Here is a 17,407-nt window from a genome sequence, read left to right as displayed (position 1 = left end):
AAATGACGTACAAGGTCTCTGGTTAAGAGTGACATTACCTGCATAATCTGAGCTGTTCAAACAGGAGTGTCCTGCAGGTGCGTGGAGGGTTAAGCAGATGGCTCCACCGCATACTTTACACCTAAGAGGGAATTCTTTGACTATCCCAGGTGAGACAAACGAAAGGAGAAAAGGTGGGTTAAATAAACACAGCCCTATGTAAGGTCTGCACTATCATGTGTGACCGACACGATTCAAATAAACTTTCTGGAGCAGCGGAGACCTGAACCAGTAGCGCTGCGCTGTGGGACAGGAGTCTTAGCCCTAGGCTATAGGAGCTCCCCTTAAAGTTGTTTTTTTTTTTTGGGATTCAAACCTCTGTTCAGATACCCGCTACTAGCGTACTGAGCTACAGCGCTATTTGTCTGATGCCTTACACACATTCCCAAATTACAAATAGCATTAGTAACTAGTGACACCAAGGAATAATAAAGGGAAGGCAACACCCCGCCCTGCGTTGAGGGCTGAAGAGATGGCTGCCCCGCACAATCCCCACCTAACAGGTATTTCTCTGACTGTCCAGGTGATATGAACGAAAGGAGAAAAGGTGGGTTAAAGATGCGTAGCCCTATGTAATGTCTGCAGTATAACCTGCAGTGACAGAGTAGGAGCTTTAAAGTAGGTTTTTGTTGGGATCACAACCCTGGTCCCTGTGTTCAGATGTCCTCGCTACTATCTGATGCCACACACATTCCCCAAATTACAAGTGACATAAAGGAATAATAAAGGGAAGGAGAACCCGGATGGTCACCCCAAATGGCGGTTAGCCAGTGATAAAAGCTGGGGAGAAATGTTATGTGGCAAGGCGGTGTTAACTCTTATAACTGAACATCCAATATACATGGGACCTTATCTATTTGTCTGCAAGATTAGCCCACTAGGCTATAGGAGACACTGCAAATATGAAGCCAGGTCTGTACCTGGATGTGGCAGAGGTTTCCCCTGCAGGGAGGAAATGGCCGCCAGAGTGAAACTCCTCTGGGCTATGAGATAAAATCTATATAGTGGATGACTGGATTAGTGCTGAGCCACTCTGACTATATTACATTCTCCCCAGCACCATGTGCATTAAACTCACATAAATGGCCATTACACTATAACAGTGGCCGGGGAGCGGAGAGCGCTGAGCCCGCTGTACAGAGCGGGAGTTAGCTCCGCCCCCCGGTTATGGCGCCTTATTGCAAAACTATATCTACCTAAGCGGGAAGCGCCCTGTACCCTCCGCTGGACCTGCGAGTCACCGCCGGGGAGCGGGGAGCCCGCTATACAGAGCTAGCAGAGCCCTGTATCTGCGAGCCGCCGCCGGGGAGTGTTGCGCTGTATAGAGCGCGAGTCGCCGCCGGGGAGCAGGGAGCGCTGAGCCCGCTCTACAGAGCGGGACTTAGCTCCGCCCCCTCCGTACAAGGCGCCAAATTTAAAAATTGCTTTGCGCTCCAGCGGGATCCCTGTGCCGGCTCTGTGAGTCGCGCTGAGCAGGGATCCGTGCGGGGAGCGGAGGGGGGGCCGCACCAATTTACAGACAATGCCCCATTATGATCATGGTATCAGAATGACACACACCCCGTTGTCAGTCAGGGTTGTGCAGGGGATCTGTATAATCACATACTCAGCCTCCCCCATTCATCATGTCTGTTTCTCCATAAGGAGGAACAGGTAAGGATACAATGAAGCACTCAGTACATTACAGCCCCAGAGAGCCCTTCTGGAGTGGGTTGTACAACAATAAACAGTGCATTGCTCTAAAAACATAAATAGCCACCACAAATAAAGTACAGCTCACTCACCACTGCTGCTGTTCTTGGTGGATCGGCCCCGACACGCGCCGCACGCAGCGGTGTCCAGCCGCATATACTTACTGCTGCCCAGCTGCCGGAATCTTCTGCTGGATGGAGTGGCCCCGACGCGCCGCACGCAGCGGTGTCCGGCCAACTCAGGAGAGCTCAGCGTCTCCCTCAGCCAAGGCCCCGCCGGCAGCTCCCGCGGTGCAGACTGGTAGTGGCAGAGCTGCCAGTCCGTGCGTGTGTGTGAAGAAAAATAAAATAATAAAGAAAAAAGAAAAAATTCTTTAGCTAAACCCAAGTGAACCAGCTACCTCGGGCACTAAACTAAGACTGGCTTGGAGGGGAGATAGTAGGGGAGGAGCTAGCCACAGTGTGAGAATTTTTAAAGTGCCAGCTCCCAATTACTGCCTACTATTTCCCCATTGTAACTACGCTCCAGTGGCCCCTAGTGGATGAAGGAGAAAAGGCTGATGTGTCTCTGTAGTAGTGTAATTTCTAATTGGCTACTGAAAATTATCTGTATGCTGTTATTGCCCCAAGCACCTTAGCAAAGGGACTCAATAAACATCTTGCCTTAAGACACCTGCATCTGCCTGTCTCCTGTGACCACCAAAATAACTCAGAGTGCACTCCATTTTCCGGCTGTTATGGATTGAGTTTAGTGTGCTCAATCTAGTTTAGTAGTGCGCATGTAGTATAGCAGGAAAGTCATAGTAGGAAAGATAGGTAGTATGACCATGAGAGACTATGCACCTCATTCAGTAAGGATCGCAAAATTTGCAAATCGCAATCCGTCCGATTATCAAATAACTGCGTATGCACAAGTAAAATAGTGCCAGAAATTGCATACACATCGTGATCGCAATGCAGCCGCTGTTTGACTGACAGGTAGCCGGCATTTCTGGGTGGAAACCTGCCGTTTTCTGGGTGTGTCTGAAAAAACGTAGGGATGCCCAGGCGTTTTTAAGGAGGGCTTTTGATGTTTTGATGACCACTTCCAGTCTCGTGTCGCAAGAATTATGGATGACCTTGCCTGGAGCAGATAGAAAAAATCTTCAGTGTTCTGGGAATTGCATATGTTTTGCGATCAGCCTGCATATTGCAATGCATTCGCAATTTCTGCAATGGGCGTTTTTTCTCTATTGGGCAGCAATTATTTGATCACAGCAACTGCTTTTTAGCAGAAATTGCAATCCTTACTGAATAAAATCCTATATCAATAACAAAAAAGAAAAAAAATAAGTCCCACTAGCGGTTTCAGCTTAAAGACCACTTTCCATCAATTATTATTACGTACCAAGCTTCTATTTGCTCGAGACTATTTGTGTTAGCTCCAATGCAAGACAACCTTTGCCATATGGTTATTTCTTGTACCAAAATGCTGAGAAAAGTTTCACAGTGCTCAAGCAGTTCTTTTATTTGGTCGAGAACTTCCTATAACACCCAAAAACAGACAAACACACATTAGAGACACTATATTTAAGACAATCGTGAAACTAAAAAAAAAAAAAATATTATATGCAAATAATTACATTTGTAACAAATATTATCTTAAATTAATAAAGCTGCATAAAATATTTATTTTCTAGAAATGCTTTGGTAGTCTATGCCTAAAGCTGGGTACACACCTATCTGATCCCCAGCTGATTGGGTTTAACGCTCCCGATCAACCGTGCTGTGTGTATTCAGTCGTGACCCCCTGTGATCTCCTGTGAGGCGGTGGCAGCAGCAGTAGGGTAAGCGGCTCATCTATGGGGATCGGGAGGTCGGCTGTGCAGCACATAAGATGAGACCTCCAGGTCCTGACTGTTGCAAGAGTGTTATAAGCAGGTTATCGCCTAACACTCCTACATCGGCACTGCATATACATCTATACAATCAACGGCCATTCACCCTATATCGGGAGAACGGGCTGACGATTGTTTACAGAGGTTAATGTTGGTCACATCTGGTGTAATCCTGCCTTTTTGGCCTGAGTCACCACATCACCTCTCCTCTACAATGACACATTTTCACACCTGGGGTCATCTTTACTAAAGGTCGATTTCTGTCGATTTTTTTCTAAATCAATGTTGTACTTCCAGGGCTAACATGCACATTTACTAACATTCAAAAATTAATACCAGAAATCATCAATTGACATCGACTGAAATCAATAAAACCAATGAAAATCGACCTTTAGTACAGAAACACCTGGGAGCCAAACTTAATAGTCCACGACTTGCGGGAGTCGGCATGATTCTGATGAGAGACACTGTCTATTCTCATTCTACAGCAGTCAGCGTCTAATCGCGGCACTTTTATCGTGAATAGAGCGCCCACATGGGCATGTGCATACGAACCAAATTCCATAACAATGCAAGGTGCGTACGCACGCTGAGACTAGTCGCAGCAGAGTGCATGTTAACGCTGTTGTGATGCGTGCACCTGCGGCTAGCGAATAAATGTATAATGAGCCAGGACAATCTGTAGTCATTAGATTGATGCAGCAATTAGTTTAAAGTTATAACCAAGTTGTTTTTGCCTTTAAACGAATTGCCACCGTAAATCTAAAGACTATCTTGCTAGAATTATGCCGGCTCCCGCAAGTTGCAGGCTATCACATTTGGCTCCCAGAGTTAATGGGCATAATTAAGGTCCCGAGGTAGTGTACAAGTGCTGCAAAGCATCTATGTTCAGTAGTTTGTGTACTCTTGTGCTCATATATAGATTGCTGATATGCAAAATATACTAAGCAAATACAAATAATAAACTGCAGAGGGGAGGAAAAACAAAGTCTGTACAGAAAAAACATTTTCAGATGTTTTACTCAATGTCTCACACATAGGGGTGAATGTAATAGTGTACGAGTTGCTGGAGGTCCGGGATTTTGTCCAAGAATGGCTGTATTTTTAAAGAGGCGATCCTTTACAGAGCAAAACCAACCTGGTTTGCCCCATAGTTTAAAACCTTCCTGAACAATACAGATGTGTCCTCTTACATCCTTGCTGCAGTCATGCTAAACAGCCCTTGAAGTCGTGACATGCCGTCGCGGGACTCGGTAGCGCCGAGCATCTTTTTTGGCTTTTTTTCTTTCTGCGAAAATGCGTCTTAGAAATAGGACACACAAGCAACGTCTGCTGATTAAAATGATATATGGCATGCCATTATTCTGTGTGTGATTGCGACTATATTTGCATCCAAAATGCTACGTTACAGTGTTTTCCATGAGATCATTGTAACATAGCATTTTGTATGCAAATAAAATGATATGCAAACGCATATCATTTTATCAGCAGAAGCTACAGATTCCAGCCACGGCATGGCACGACTACAAGGGCTGTTTAGCGTGACTGCAGCAAGGACGTAAGAGGACACATCAGTATTGTTCAGGAAGGTTATATGAAAAAACAAAAAACAAACTATGGGATAAATGTATGGGGCAAAACCAGGTTGGCTCTGTAAAGGAGAAAAAGAAACAAAAAATAGCAGCGCTGATGTACTATTAACACAAATGAAGGATTGAGTGATAAAAATTTCAAATTTAATATAATACTCAATTATACCACATTAAAAACATAGATACCAAGCTCATATGTCATATGAATTAAAAACTTAGGGTCTGAATATAACTGCCTAAAATATTGTGATCCGTTCCTATGAAATAAACTGGATATGCAGATAGTGGATGGTATAGAAGTGGACTGACAGCGCAGTCTCGCCAAACAACGTTACCAGAACCGCTAGAGGTGAAGTCCCTTGGATATCTTTGATGCAATTCAAGTGTCCAATAGTGGGGTCCTCATTAAATTGCGGTGTCCTCCTCTTAGGGATGGAAAATTGGCACACTCCAAAACTTTAGTCACCACGATTTTCCTGCTTAGATTAAAGTCCAGTTTTGGTCCGGATGTATACAGGCAGTGTAGAAGAGTTGAATATTGACCCAGAAAAGTATCTGACGCGTTTCGCTGCAGGTATTGCAGCTTTGTCAAAGGATATTTGTGTAGCTGAGCTGGTCAGATATTTATACCTTTACTAATCACAAAACACTCTACAGCTGTTCACTCAATCCTTCCAATACATTCAAATATTATGCAAAACACTTCGATTTCAATTTAATCATATAATATATATAATCCTAGGACAGACTCAGGTCATAAAATTATATTATTCAATTCATATCATAGAAAAAAGAACCTAATTTAGAAGATTTAATAGAATCACATTCTGACTACTTCCGGGTCAGTCTACCTTGTGACACCGATAGCACATTAGCATATTCAGCTAGTAGCCACAATTTTCTGTGTATCTACCCGTGTTAATATATATTTGTATAGGTCTTTAATTTATACATAAATGTAATATAGAGAAATATAGATTCCGACTGGATCCCGAATAAACAATAACCATTTCCGGGTTCATATTTTCCTCTCGTTTCCGCTCCGTGGAGCGCATACTAGTTCCGCTATCTTGTGTGGATAAGGGAGCGGTTACCCACAAGCACTAACTACCGGTCACATGACCGCCTTGTAACTGGTCACGGGGCCGGAAACGAGAACGTTATCACCAGACCATACACTGTCACGTGACCGCCACACGGCCGATCACGTGACTGTAGGATGCTGACGCCGCACCGCCAATCATGGGGTTCTAAAAGATGTATCTATTTGGCAAAGTCCGTTGTTATGGCAACTAGCCATTCTTTTCTTCCGTTTACGGAAAAAATTCTCGGAAGTGTATTGTTTATTATCCATACAGTTCCTAGCAATAGATACAGAGATGTTTCAAAAACAAAAATACAAATATACATATTTAATCTATCTATATAATAATAAATGCAATCATTCTTTCCTTGCTCATTTTACAGAGTTACTAGTATGGACTTTCTACATATTTCTACACAATATGGTTATATGGATTCAATACATTAAAGCACATACATTCTTACAGAAGGGGGACAGATAGATAAACAATATAAATAAACAATATCCTAGAACATGCTTTCATTTTTATTTTCGTTATTTATATTTTAATAGTTCGAGACAACAATAGTTCATTAATCAATCTATATTTACATAGACGATGACACTATAGGTCCCACTAATTTAATATATTTATACTGGTTAATGAACCATAACTACATCAATATTCCAATAGGGGGTATAATTGATCTCTAGGAAACCAAACTTTGAGTGAGGGGGAGGGGAAAAAAGGAAGGGGGGTAAGGGGGGAGGGAGGGGAAGGGATGGAGGGGGGGGGGGGGGGAAGGAGGGCATTCTCCAGAGGTTCAACTTCATATATACTCGAATTAAATGATGGTGTTTAATTCCACTGTCTCATTTAGGCCCTCGGGGAAGATACTATTCATCTGGTACATCCAAAAGACATCTTGTCTACACAAACTCCTGTATCTATCCCCACCGCGTTTAGTTTGAGGGATAAATTCAAGACCTATAAGTTTCAAGCATTTCGGGTCCCCCTCATGAGCAATATCATAATGTTTTGACACACTATGTGTCTGCATACGTTTGATGATATTCCTTCTATGTTCTAGGAAGCGTATCTTGAATGCACGGGTTGTGCGCCCTATATATTTTTTTATCACACCCACATATTAGCATATAGACAACATAACACTGTGTCTGAATACGTTTGATGATATTCCTTCTATGTTCTAGGAAGCGTATCTTGAGTGCACGGGTTGTGCGCCCTATATATTTTTTATCACACCCACATATTAGCATATAGACAACATATGGTGTGTCACAGTTGATAAAACTTCTTAGTTCAAATGGTTTCCTAGTGATTTCTATAATAACCCTCTTTGTCCGATTCATTATATAATTGCACGTTACGCATTTATTTTTTCCACATTTAAAGCACCCTTTAATTTTCTCTGAATGTTCTTTCAGCCAATCGCTGCCCCCTTCACCATCTCTCTTATTTTCTGTAATGGTCTTCAAGCAACTGGGGGCCAGAAGATTTTTAAGGGATTTGTTCTTACGGAAAATTAACCTAGGTTGGGAATTTAATATAGGAAGGAGTAAGGGATCTTGTCTCAAGATCCCATAATTTTTTGAAACGATTTTTCTGATCTCAGAATGACAGGTATTGTAGGTTGAGATGAAGGCTATTTCCTCTATTTTTCCTCTATTAGTATCCATAGTTTTTTTTCGATATCAATAGATCATCCCTCTTTCTGTTCCTAACCTCTTCTAAAGCTGAATGCTCTTCTTCCAGGGCATGTGATGACTACTTTTAAAATGAAGTCATCACATGCCCTGGAAGAAGAGCATTCCTAAGAGCCAATTGCTCAGACTCCGTAGGAATTGTTCTGACCTCACCTCCTTTAATATACAGGCTAAGACCATGCAGATGCCTTTCTTAGTAGGGGCTATCCCAAATCATTAGTGGATTCAGCTTTAGAAGAGGTTAGGAACAGAAAGAGGGATGATCTATTGATATCAAAAAAAACTATGGATACTAATAGAGGAAAAATGGAGGAAATAGCCTTCATCTCAACCTACAATACCTGTCATTCTGAGATCAGAAAAATCGTTTAAAAAAATTATGGGATCTTGAGACAAGATCCCTTACTCCTTCCTATATTAAATTCCCAACCTAGGTTCATTTTCCGTAAGAACAAATCCCTTAAAAATCTTCTGGCCACCAGTTGCTTGAAGACCATTACAGAAAATAAGAGAGATGGTGAAGGGGGCAGCGATTGGCTGAAAGAACATTCAGAAAAAATTAAAGGGTGCTTTAAATGTGGAAAAAATAAATGTATAACGTGCAATTATATAATGAATCGAACAAAGAGGGTTATTATAGAAATCACTAGGAAACCATTTGAACTAAAAAGTTTTATCAACTGTGACACACCATATGTTGTCTATATGCTAATATGTGGGTGTGATAAAAAATATATAGGGCGCACAACCCGTGCACTCAAGATACGCTTCCTAGAACATAGAAGGAATATCATCAAACGTATGCAGACACATAGTGTGTCAAAACATTATGATATTGCTCATGAGGGGGACCCGAAATGCTTGAAACTTATAGGTCTTGAATTTATCCCTCAAACTAAACGCGGTGGGGATAGATACAGGAGTTTGTGTAGACAAGAGGTCTTTTGGATGTACCAGATGAATAGTATCTTCCCCGAGGGCCTTAATGAGTCAGTGGAATTAAACACCATCATTTAATTCGAGTATATATGAAGTTGAACCTCTGGAGAATGCCCTCCCCCCCCCCCCCTCCATCCCTTACCCTCCCTACCCCCTTACCCCCCTTCCTTTTTTTCCCTCCCCCTCACTCAAAGTTTGGTTTCCTAGAGACTGTCAAAGTCAGAAAAATATCATGAAGCACACTACCATATTTGCACCTCATGCGTGTCCCCGCTGCGCGTGCCCACGCTCTCCCGTGCGTACGCATACCCGCTGGTGCGTGCACCCGCAGGCGCACGGTATGCGCATTTACGGTAGAGTTTGTGTGCGTCTAGCGGGCGACTCGATCGTTACATATTTTAACCATATAATGTATTTTGTAGATTATGGTCCCTTTGATAGAATCTGAAAGTTTAGTTAATGTAGCATGTTCATGAACAAAGAGATCCCTCTTTGTTTGATACGAAGGGTCAGACAAGGGTTATACAGTGGAGTTTAGTATCCATCGGAAGAGTATTTAATTAGCAATATTCCGGTGTTGGTTTGAAGCGAATTAATCGCTCGTGCGAATAGTTATGGACATTAGAAGTTTATGGACTTTTACTATTATTTGCACTTTATTATCCATGCGGCGGGAAACCTAGTTTCCCACCCACCTGAGCAGTTGGAAATAGTCACAGCCCACCTGTATGAATCAACCTATGACCTTTTGTTATAATGCGAAGACGAATTCCTGTGTCCAATGAACAATGAGATTGTAGGGACCATTGTACTGTATTGTGTGTAGTGTATAAAAGGACAAGCCGATCTGATCCAGCTCTCTGTTCTCTTCAACGGTTCTCATTGCTGATAATCGGGAGCTGGATATCCAGAGGCGCATGCGATTGTTTCCCTTGAGCGTAAGTTTTCTCCGCAATCATATTGTCTTTATTGTTATTGTGAGCCATATCTCTCTCTCTCTCTCTCTCTCTCTCTTCTCCCCTTTTCCCTCTCTTTTCCTCATAAAGTGTTATTGTACTGTTATTGTATTTTAAGTGTAGTTATCTGGTTAGTTAGTCTATGTTATATTGGTAGTGTATGACTTGTATTGTATTATTCTTTTGCAAATAGAACGTTCATAGAAGGTGTTAGAACCTAAGATCGGTATCTGTGTATTTCTTATATTTCTAAGTATTCTCAGAGCGTCGGAGACGCTCGAACAGCTTTTAAGTTAATAAGGTTACACTGTGTTACATTTACACCCTATCACTACACCAAGGTTTACTGCATAATACACTGTTTTATGGTATAGTAATAAAGGTTTTACACTGTGAGCGTCAGCGCCGCTTGTGATCTCCTCGTGGTCCCGAGCGTCCGCTACGCTAATAGCGTATCATTACGTTAGTCGGCAGCCAATAGCGTGCCTGCCTGTGATCTCTTGGCCGTGAGCGAACGTGACGCTTGAGCGTCTCGACTACGGCTAAGCGATTGTTACGCAACGTGCGTACCCTTACGGTATTCCGTACGCCAATAGCGTACTGTGTTCTTTGACCTCTTAAAGGGTTTTTAGTAAGATAAATATTTAGCTTTATCAAGATCAATTATACCCCCTATTGGAATATTGATGTAGTTATGGTTCATTAACCAGTATAAATATATTAAATTAGTGGGACCTATAGTGTCATCGTCTATGTAAATATAGATTGATTAATGAACTATTGTTGTCTCGAACTATTAAAATATAAATAACGAAAATGAAAATAAAAATGAAAGCATGTTCTAGGATATTGTTTATTTATATTGTTTATCTATCTGTCCCCCTTCTGTAAGAATGTATGTGCTTTAATGTATTGAATCCATATAACCATATTGTGTAGAAATATGTAGAAAGTCCATACTAGTGACTCTGTAAAATGAGCAAGGAAAGAATGATTGCATTTATTATTATATAGATAGATTAAATATGTATATTTGTATTTTTGTTTTTGAAACATCTCTGTATCTATTGCTAGGAACTGTATGGATAATAATCAATACACTTCCGAGAATTTTTTCCGTAAACGGAAGAAAAGAATGGCTAGTTGCCATAACAACGGACTTTGCCAAATAGATACATCTTTTAGAACCCCATGATTGGCGGTGCGGCGTCAGCATCCTACCGTCACGTGATCGGCCGTGTGGCGGTCACGTGACAGTGTATGGTCTGGTGATAACGTTCTCGTTTCCGGCCCCGTGACCAGTTACAAGGCGGTCACGAGACCGGTAATTAGTGCTTGTGGGTAACCGCTCCCTTATCCACACAAGATAGCGGAACTAGTATGCGCTCCACGGAGCGGAAACGAGAGGAAAATATGAACCCGGAAATGGTTATTGTTTATTCGGGATCCAGTCGGAATCTATATTTCTCTATATTACATTAATGTATAAATTAAAGACCTATACAAAATAAGATTTTACTTACCGGTAAATCTATTTCTCGTAGTCCGTAGTGGATGCTGGGGACTCCGTAAGGACCATGGGGAATAGACGGGCTCCGCAGGAGACAGGGCACTCTAAGAAAGAATTTTGGATTCTGGTGTGCTCTGGCTCCTCCCTCTATGTCCCTCCTCAAGACCTCAGTTAGAGAGAAACTGTGCCCGGAAGAGCTGACAGTACAAGGAAAGGATTTTGGAATCCAGGGCAAGACTCATACCAGTCACACCAATCACACCGTATAACTTGTGATAAACTTACCCAGTTAACAGTATGAACAACAACAGAGCATCAGATCAACCCTGATGCAACCATAACATAACCCTTATTTAAGCAATAACTATATACAAGTATTGCAGAAGAAGTCCGCACTTGGGACGGGCGCCCAGCATCCACTACGGACTACGAGAAATAGATTTACCGGTAAGTAAAATCTTATTTTCTCTAACGTCCCCAATCCAGCCGCAGAATGAGCCTGCTGAATCGTGTTACAGATCCAGCGAGCAATAGTTTGCTTTGAAGCAGGAGCACCCAGCTTGTTGGATGCATACAGGATAAACAGCGACTCAGTTTTCCTGACTCTAGCCGTTCTGGCTACATAAACCTTCAAAGCCCTGACCACATCTAGTAACTCGGAATCCTCCAAGTCACGAGTAGCCACAGGCACCACAATAGGTTGGTTCATATGAAAAGATGACACCACTTTTGGCAGAAATTGTGCACGGGTCCGCAATTCTGCCCTATCCATATGGAAAACCAGATAGGGGCTTTTATGTGACAAAGCCGCTAATTCTGACACACGCCTAGCCGAAGCCAAGGCTAACAGCATGACCACCTTCCACGTGAGATATTTTAACTCCACGGTTTTAAGTGGCTCAAACCAGTGTGACTTCAGGAAACTCAACACCACGTTAAGATCCCAAGGTGCCACTGGAGGCACAAAAGGGGGCTGAATATGCAGCACTCCCTTTACAATCGTCTGAACTTCAGGCAGAGAAGCCAGTTCTTTTTGAAAGAAAATAGACAGGGCCGAAATCTGGACCTTAATGGAACCCAATTTCAGGCCCAAAGTCACTCCCGCCTGTAGGTAGTGAAGGAAACGGCCCAGCTGGAATTCCTCCGTGGGGGCATTCCTGGCCTCACACCAAGCAACATATTTTCGCCATATACGGTGATAATGTTTAGCGGTCACGTCCTTCCTAGCCTTTATCAGCGTAGGAATAACCTCATCCGGAATGCCTTTTTCTGCTAGGATCCGGAGTTCAACCGCCATGCCGTCAAACGCAGCCGCGGTAAGTCTTGGAACAGACAGGGCCCCTGTTGCAACAAGTCCTGTCTTAGAGGCAGAGGCCATGGGTCCTCTGTGAGCATTTCTTGCAGATCTGGATACCAAGTCCTTCTTGGCCAATCCGGAACAATGAGTATTGTTCTCACTCCTCTTTTTCTTATGATTCTCAGCACCTTGGGTATGAGAGGAAGAGGAGGAAATACATAAACCGACTGGAACACCCACGGTGTCACTAGTGCGTCTACAGCTATCGCCTGAGGGTCTCTTGACCTGGCGCAATACCTCTGTAGCTTTTTGTTGAGGTGGGATGCCATCATGTCCACCTGTGGCAGTTCCCACCGACTTGCAATCTGCGTGAAGACTTCTTGATGAAGTCCCCACTCTCCTGGGTGGAGGTCGTGCCTGCTGAGGAAGTCTGCTTCCCAGTTGTCCACTCCCGGAATGAACACTGCTGACAGTGCGCTTACGTGATTCTCCGCCCAGCGAAGAATTCTGGTGGCTTCCGCCATCGCCACCCTGCTCCTTGTGCCACCTTGGCGGTTTACATGAGCCACTGCGGTGATGTTGTCTGACTGAATCAGAATCGATTGGTCGCGAAGCAGGGTCTCCGCTTGACGTAGGGCGTTGTGTATGGCCCTTAGTTCCAGGATACTGATGTGAAGGCAAGTCTCCTGACTTGACCACAGACCTAGGAAATTTCTTCCCTGTGTGACTGTCCCCCACCTTCGGAGGCTTGCATCCGTGGTCACCAGGACCCAGTCCTGAATGCCGAATCTGCGGCCCTCGAGAAGGTGAGCACTCTGCAGCCACCACAGGAGAGACACCCTGGCCCTGGGGGATAGGGTGATCAGCCGATGCATCTGAAGATGTGATCCGGACCACTTGTCCAACAGATCCCATTGAAAGGTCCTCGCATGGAACCTGCAGAAGTGAATGGCCTCGTATGATGCCACCATCTTTCCCAGGACTCGCGTGCAGTGATGCACCGACACCTGTTTTGGTTTTAATAGGTCTCTGACCAGAGTCATGAGCTCCTGAGCCTTCTCCATCGGGAGATAAACCCTCTTCTGGTCTGTGTACAGAATCATGCCCAGGAAGAACAGACGAGTCGTAGGAATCAACTGCGACTTTGGAATATTTAGAATCCAGCCGTGCTGTTGTAACACTTCCCGAGAGCGTGCTACGCTGATCAGCAACTGCTCTCTGGACCTCACCTTTATGAGGAGATCGTCCAAGTATGGGATAATTGTGACCCCTTGCTTTCGCAGGAGCACCATCATTTCCGCCATTACCTTGGTAAATATTCTCGGTGCCGTGGAGAGACCAAACGGCAACGTCTGGAATTGGTAATGACAATCCTTTACCACAAATCTGAGGTACGCCTGATGAGGATGAGGTGGATAAATGGGGACATGAAGGTATGCATCCTTTATGTCCAGAGACACCATAAAATCCCCCCCTTCCAGGCTTGCGATGACCGCTCTGAGCGATTCCATCTTGAACTTGAACCTTTTCAGGTATATGTTCAGGGATTTTAAATTCAATATGGGTCTGACCGAACCGTCCAGTTTCGGTACCACAAACATGGTCGAATAATAACCCTTTCCTTGTTGAAGTAGGGGAACCTTGACCACCACCTGCTGAAGATACAATTTGTGAATTGCAGCTAACACTATTTCCCTCTCTAAGGGGGATGCTGGCAGGGCCGATTTGAGGTATCGGTGAGGGGGCATCTCTTCGAATTCCAGCTTGTATCCCTGAGACACAATCTCTATTGCCCAGGGATCCACCTGGGAGTGAACCCACTTGTGGCTGAAATTTCGGAGACGCGCCCCCACCGGGCCTAGCTCCGCCTATGGAGCCCCAGCGTCATGCGGTGGATTTAGTGGAAGCCGGGGAGGACTTCTGTTCCTGGGAACTAGCTGTGTTGTGCAGCTTCCTTCCTCTGCCCCTGCCCCTGGCAAGAAAGGACACACCTCGGACTTTCTTGCCTTTTTGTGATCGAAAGGACTGCATTTGGTAATACGGTGCTTTCTTAGGTTGTGAGGGAACATATGGCAAAAAATTTGACTTTCCAGCAGTAGCTGTGGAGACCAGTCCGAGAGACCCTCCCCAAACAATTCCTCACCCTTGTAAGGTAAAACCTCCATGTGCCTTTTTGAGTCGGCATCGCCTGTCCATTGCCGAGTCCACGGGACCCTTCTGGCAGAAATCGACATTGCATTTATTCTAGAGCCCAGTAGGCTAATGTCTCTTTGAGCATCTCTCATATATAGGACAGCATCTTTTATAGGCCCCAGGGTCATTAATATAGTATCCTTGTCTAAGGTATCAAGTTCCTCAGATAAGGTATCCGTCCATGCTGCTACAGCACTACACACCCAGGCCGACGCAATTGCCGGCCTTAGTAAGGTACCTGAATGTGTATAAATGGACTTCAGGGTACCCTCTTGCTTTCTATCCGCAGCATCTTTTAGGGTGGCCGTATCCTGTGACGGCAGGGCTACCCTCTTGGATAAGCGTTAGAGCTTTGTCCACCCTAGGGGAGGATTCCCAGTGTAACCTGTCCGTTGGCGGGAAAGGATAAGCCATTAGCATCCGTTTGGAAATCTGCAGTTTTTTATCTGGAGATTCCCAAGCCTTTTCACTTAACTCATTTAGCCACCTATTTTTATTATTATTATTTTATTTTTATTTTTAATTTTATCTTTATTATTTATTTTTATTTTTATTTTTATTATTATCATTTTTTTCCATTTACTTATTCCCCGTATATTAATTCCTCCTTTACTCACCAGCAATATCCTGCAAGTTTTTTTATTCAATCAACTCGCCCCTCCCCTTTTCCATGTGTCCCCAATCAGGAACAATTAACCAAAACCACTCCCGCTGGATGTGGGCATAAAAAGCCCACACTAAAGATGGCGGAAACAGACTCCCTGACGAAGGCCAATACCGGCCGATACGCGTTGGAGCACACACCGCTTTTTTACACTGTTTGATTCAATCATCCAACTGACAGAGCGTGAAACCCAAGACGGAGGAAAGAGAGAACAAGAGGACGACGAGAAACAGACGGGACCCAGAGGCACCCGAGACTGGTCACGTGACCCAACCCGGAAGTGCAGGAGATCGCCGGGCCGCGGCCGGGACGGAAAAGACCGCTGGCGGAGGAACGAGGAGACGGAGCAGGAGCGATAAGGTAAGGGACCCTGTAGGAGAGGAGAAGGCGCGGCGGACAGCACTAACTGTGCTAGAAGCAGCCCCTACCTCCCTCTCCAAGACTCACGACTGTTCTCCTCTTGCCGGGGCACCGTGCTGCGCTCTTAGAGCGACAGCAGGGTGGACCGGGTTATAGAGGGGCACAGCCTGTCCAGGAGTCCTAATTACCTAGCACTCACCACACCCCGACCCTTATCGCCAGCGGCAATCCAGGGGTACCCCAAAATTATTTTTCTAATTTTTTCGTTTTTTCACCTTTTCCGGATCTTAAGACAATTTTCATTATAATTAACTTTATATTAATTTACTTAAAGCTCTGGACTTTCATTTTTTGCACACATTTCATGATTCACCCAGAGGTGGGACGCCACCATTCCGGAGTGACCAGCAACTTGTGAAACAACATATACCTTGACCACAAATTAATCAGTACTGCATTTGTTTTGATCCTCCCCTCCCCCGGAACTTTTTTTTTTTCCTCCCATTTTTTTCCACACGAATATTCTATTTTAATTTTCTTCATAAATTTCTTTATAAATAAAGACATTTTTTCTTCATCTCATTTCTCTATATTGCTATTTATTTATTAGTTCAAGGTTTCTGACTGCTCAGTGTTTAAGGCATTAAACCATTTGTTACATATACTTCACACATCAGGCGCACCTATGAAAACCTTTTGTTAACATTACCGTAGTGAAGTATTTTTTGGAGGTGCTTCAACCATAGGTTGCAGCCCAAACAAAAATATCCAGATACACGAGCGCCATTCGCCCTCTGTGTATATATCATTTAGCCACCTGCCTTTTTTCCCCATACATATGAACCCTCTTGTCAGGGACTGGGGTTTCCTCTGTGATGTGCAACACCTCCTTCATTGCTATAATCATATAAACGGATGGCTTTAGCCAATTTAGGCTGTAACTTTGCATCATCGTAATCGACACTGGAGTCAGAATCCATGTCGGTATCTGTGTCAACAATTTGGGATAGTGGGCGCTTCTGAGACCCTCACGGCCTCTGCGACATAGGACCAGGCATGGGCTGAGACCCCAACTGTCCTAAGGTTTCAGCTTTATCCAACCTTTTATGCAAGGAATTAACATTATCATTTAAAACCTTCCACATATCCATCCAATCAGGTGTCGGTGCCGTCGGCGGAGACACCACATTCATTTGCTCCCGCTCTGCTTCCACATAGCCTTCCTCGTCAAACATGTCGACACAAGCGTACCGACACACCACACACACAGGGGATGCTCTTTTCTGAAGACAGTTCCCCCACAAGGCCCTTTGGAGAGACAGAGAGAGAGTATGCCAGCACACACCCCAGCGCTATATGTCCCAGGAATCACACAGTAACTTAGTGTTAACCCAGTAGCTGCTGTATATTATGTTTTTGTGCCTAATTTATGTGCCCCCCCTCTCTTTTTACCCTCTTCTACCGTGAATCTGCAGGGGAGAGCCTGGGGAGCTTCCTC

The 17,407-nt window shown here is 44.1% G+C and overlaps 1 protein-coding gene and 1 non-coding gene across 4 annotated transcripts in view; both read right to left on the bottom strand.

Annotated features, from left to right (window-relative positions):
• The window catches only part of LOC135012671 (signal transducer and activator of transcription 2-like), a 381,651-nt gene that overhangs the window by 280,377 nt on the left and 83,867 nt on the right, over positions 1–17,407 (bottom strand). For all 3 annotated transcript variants that reach the window (XM_063952570.1, XM_063952573.1, XM_063952574.1), the window contains one exon: positions 3,118–3,254. In XM_063952570.1, coding sequence (XP_063808640.1) covers positions 3,118–3,254 — 137 coding nt within the window. The remainder of the gene's footprint in view (positions 1–3,117; positions 3,255–17,407) is intronic.
• Positions 1,583–1,710, bottom strand: LOC135054247 (U8 small nucleolar RNA). The gene has a single exon (XR_010243449.1). It is a non-coding gene; the product is annotated as a U8 small nucleolar RNA (small nucleolar RNA).

This window comes from Pseudophryne corroboree, chromosome 2, assembly GCF_028390025.1.
Source record: "Pseudophryne corroboree isolate aPseCor3 chromosome 2, aPseCor3.hap2, whole genome shotgun sequence".
NCBI lineage: Eukaryota > Metazoa > Chordata > Amphibia > Anura > Myobatrachidae > Pseudophryne > Pseudophryne corroboree.
This window is presented reverse-complemented; position numbering and strand designations above follow the sequence as displayed.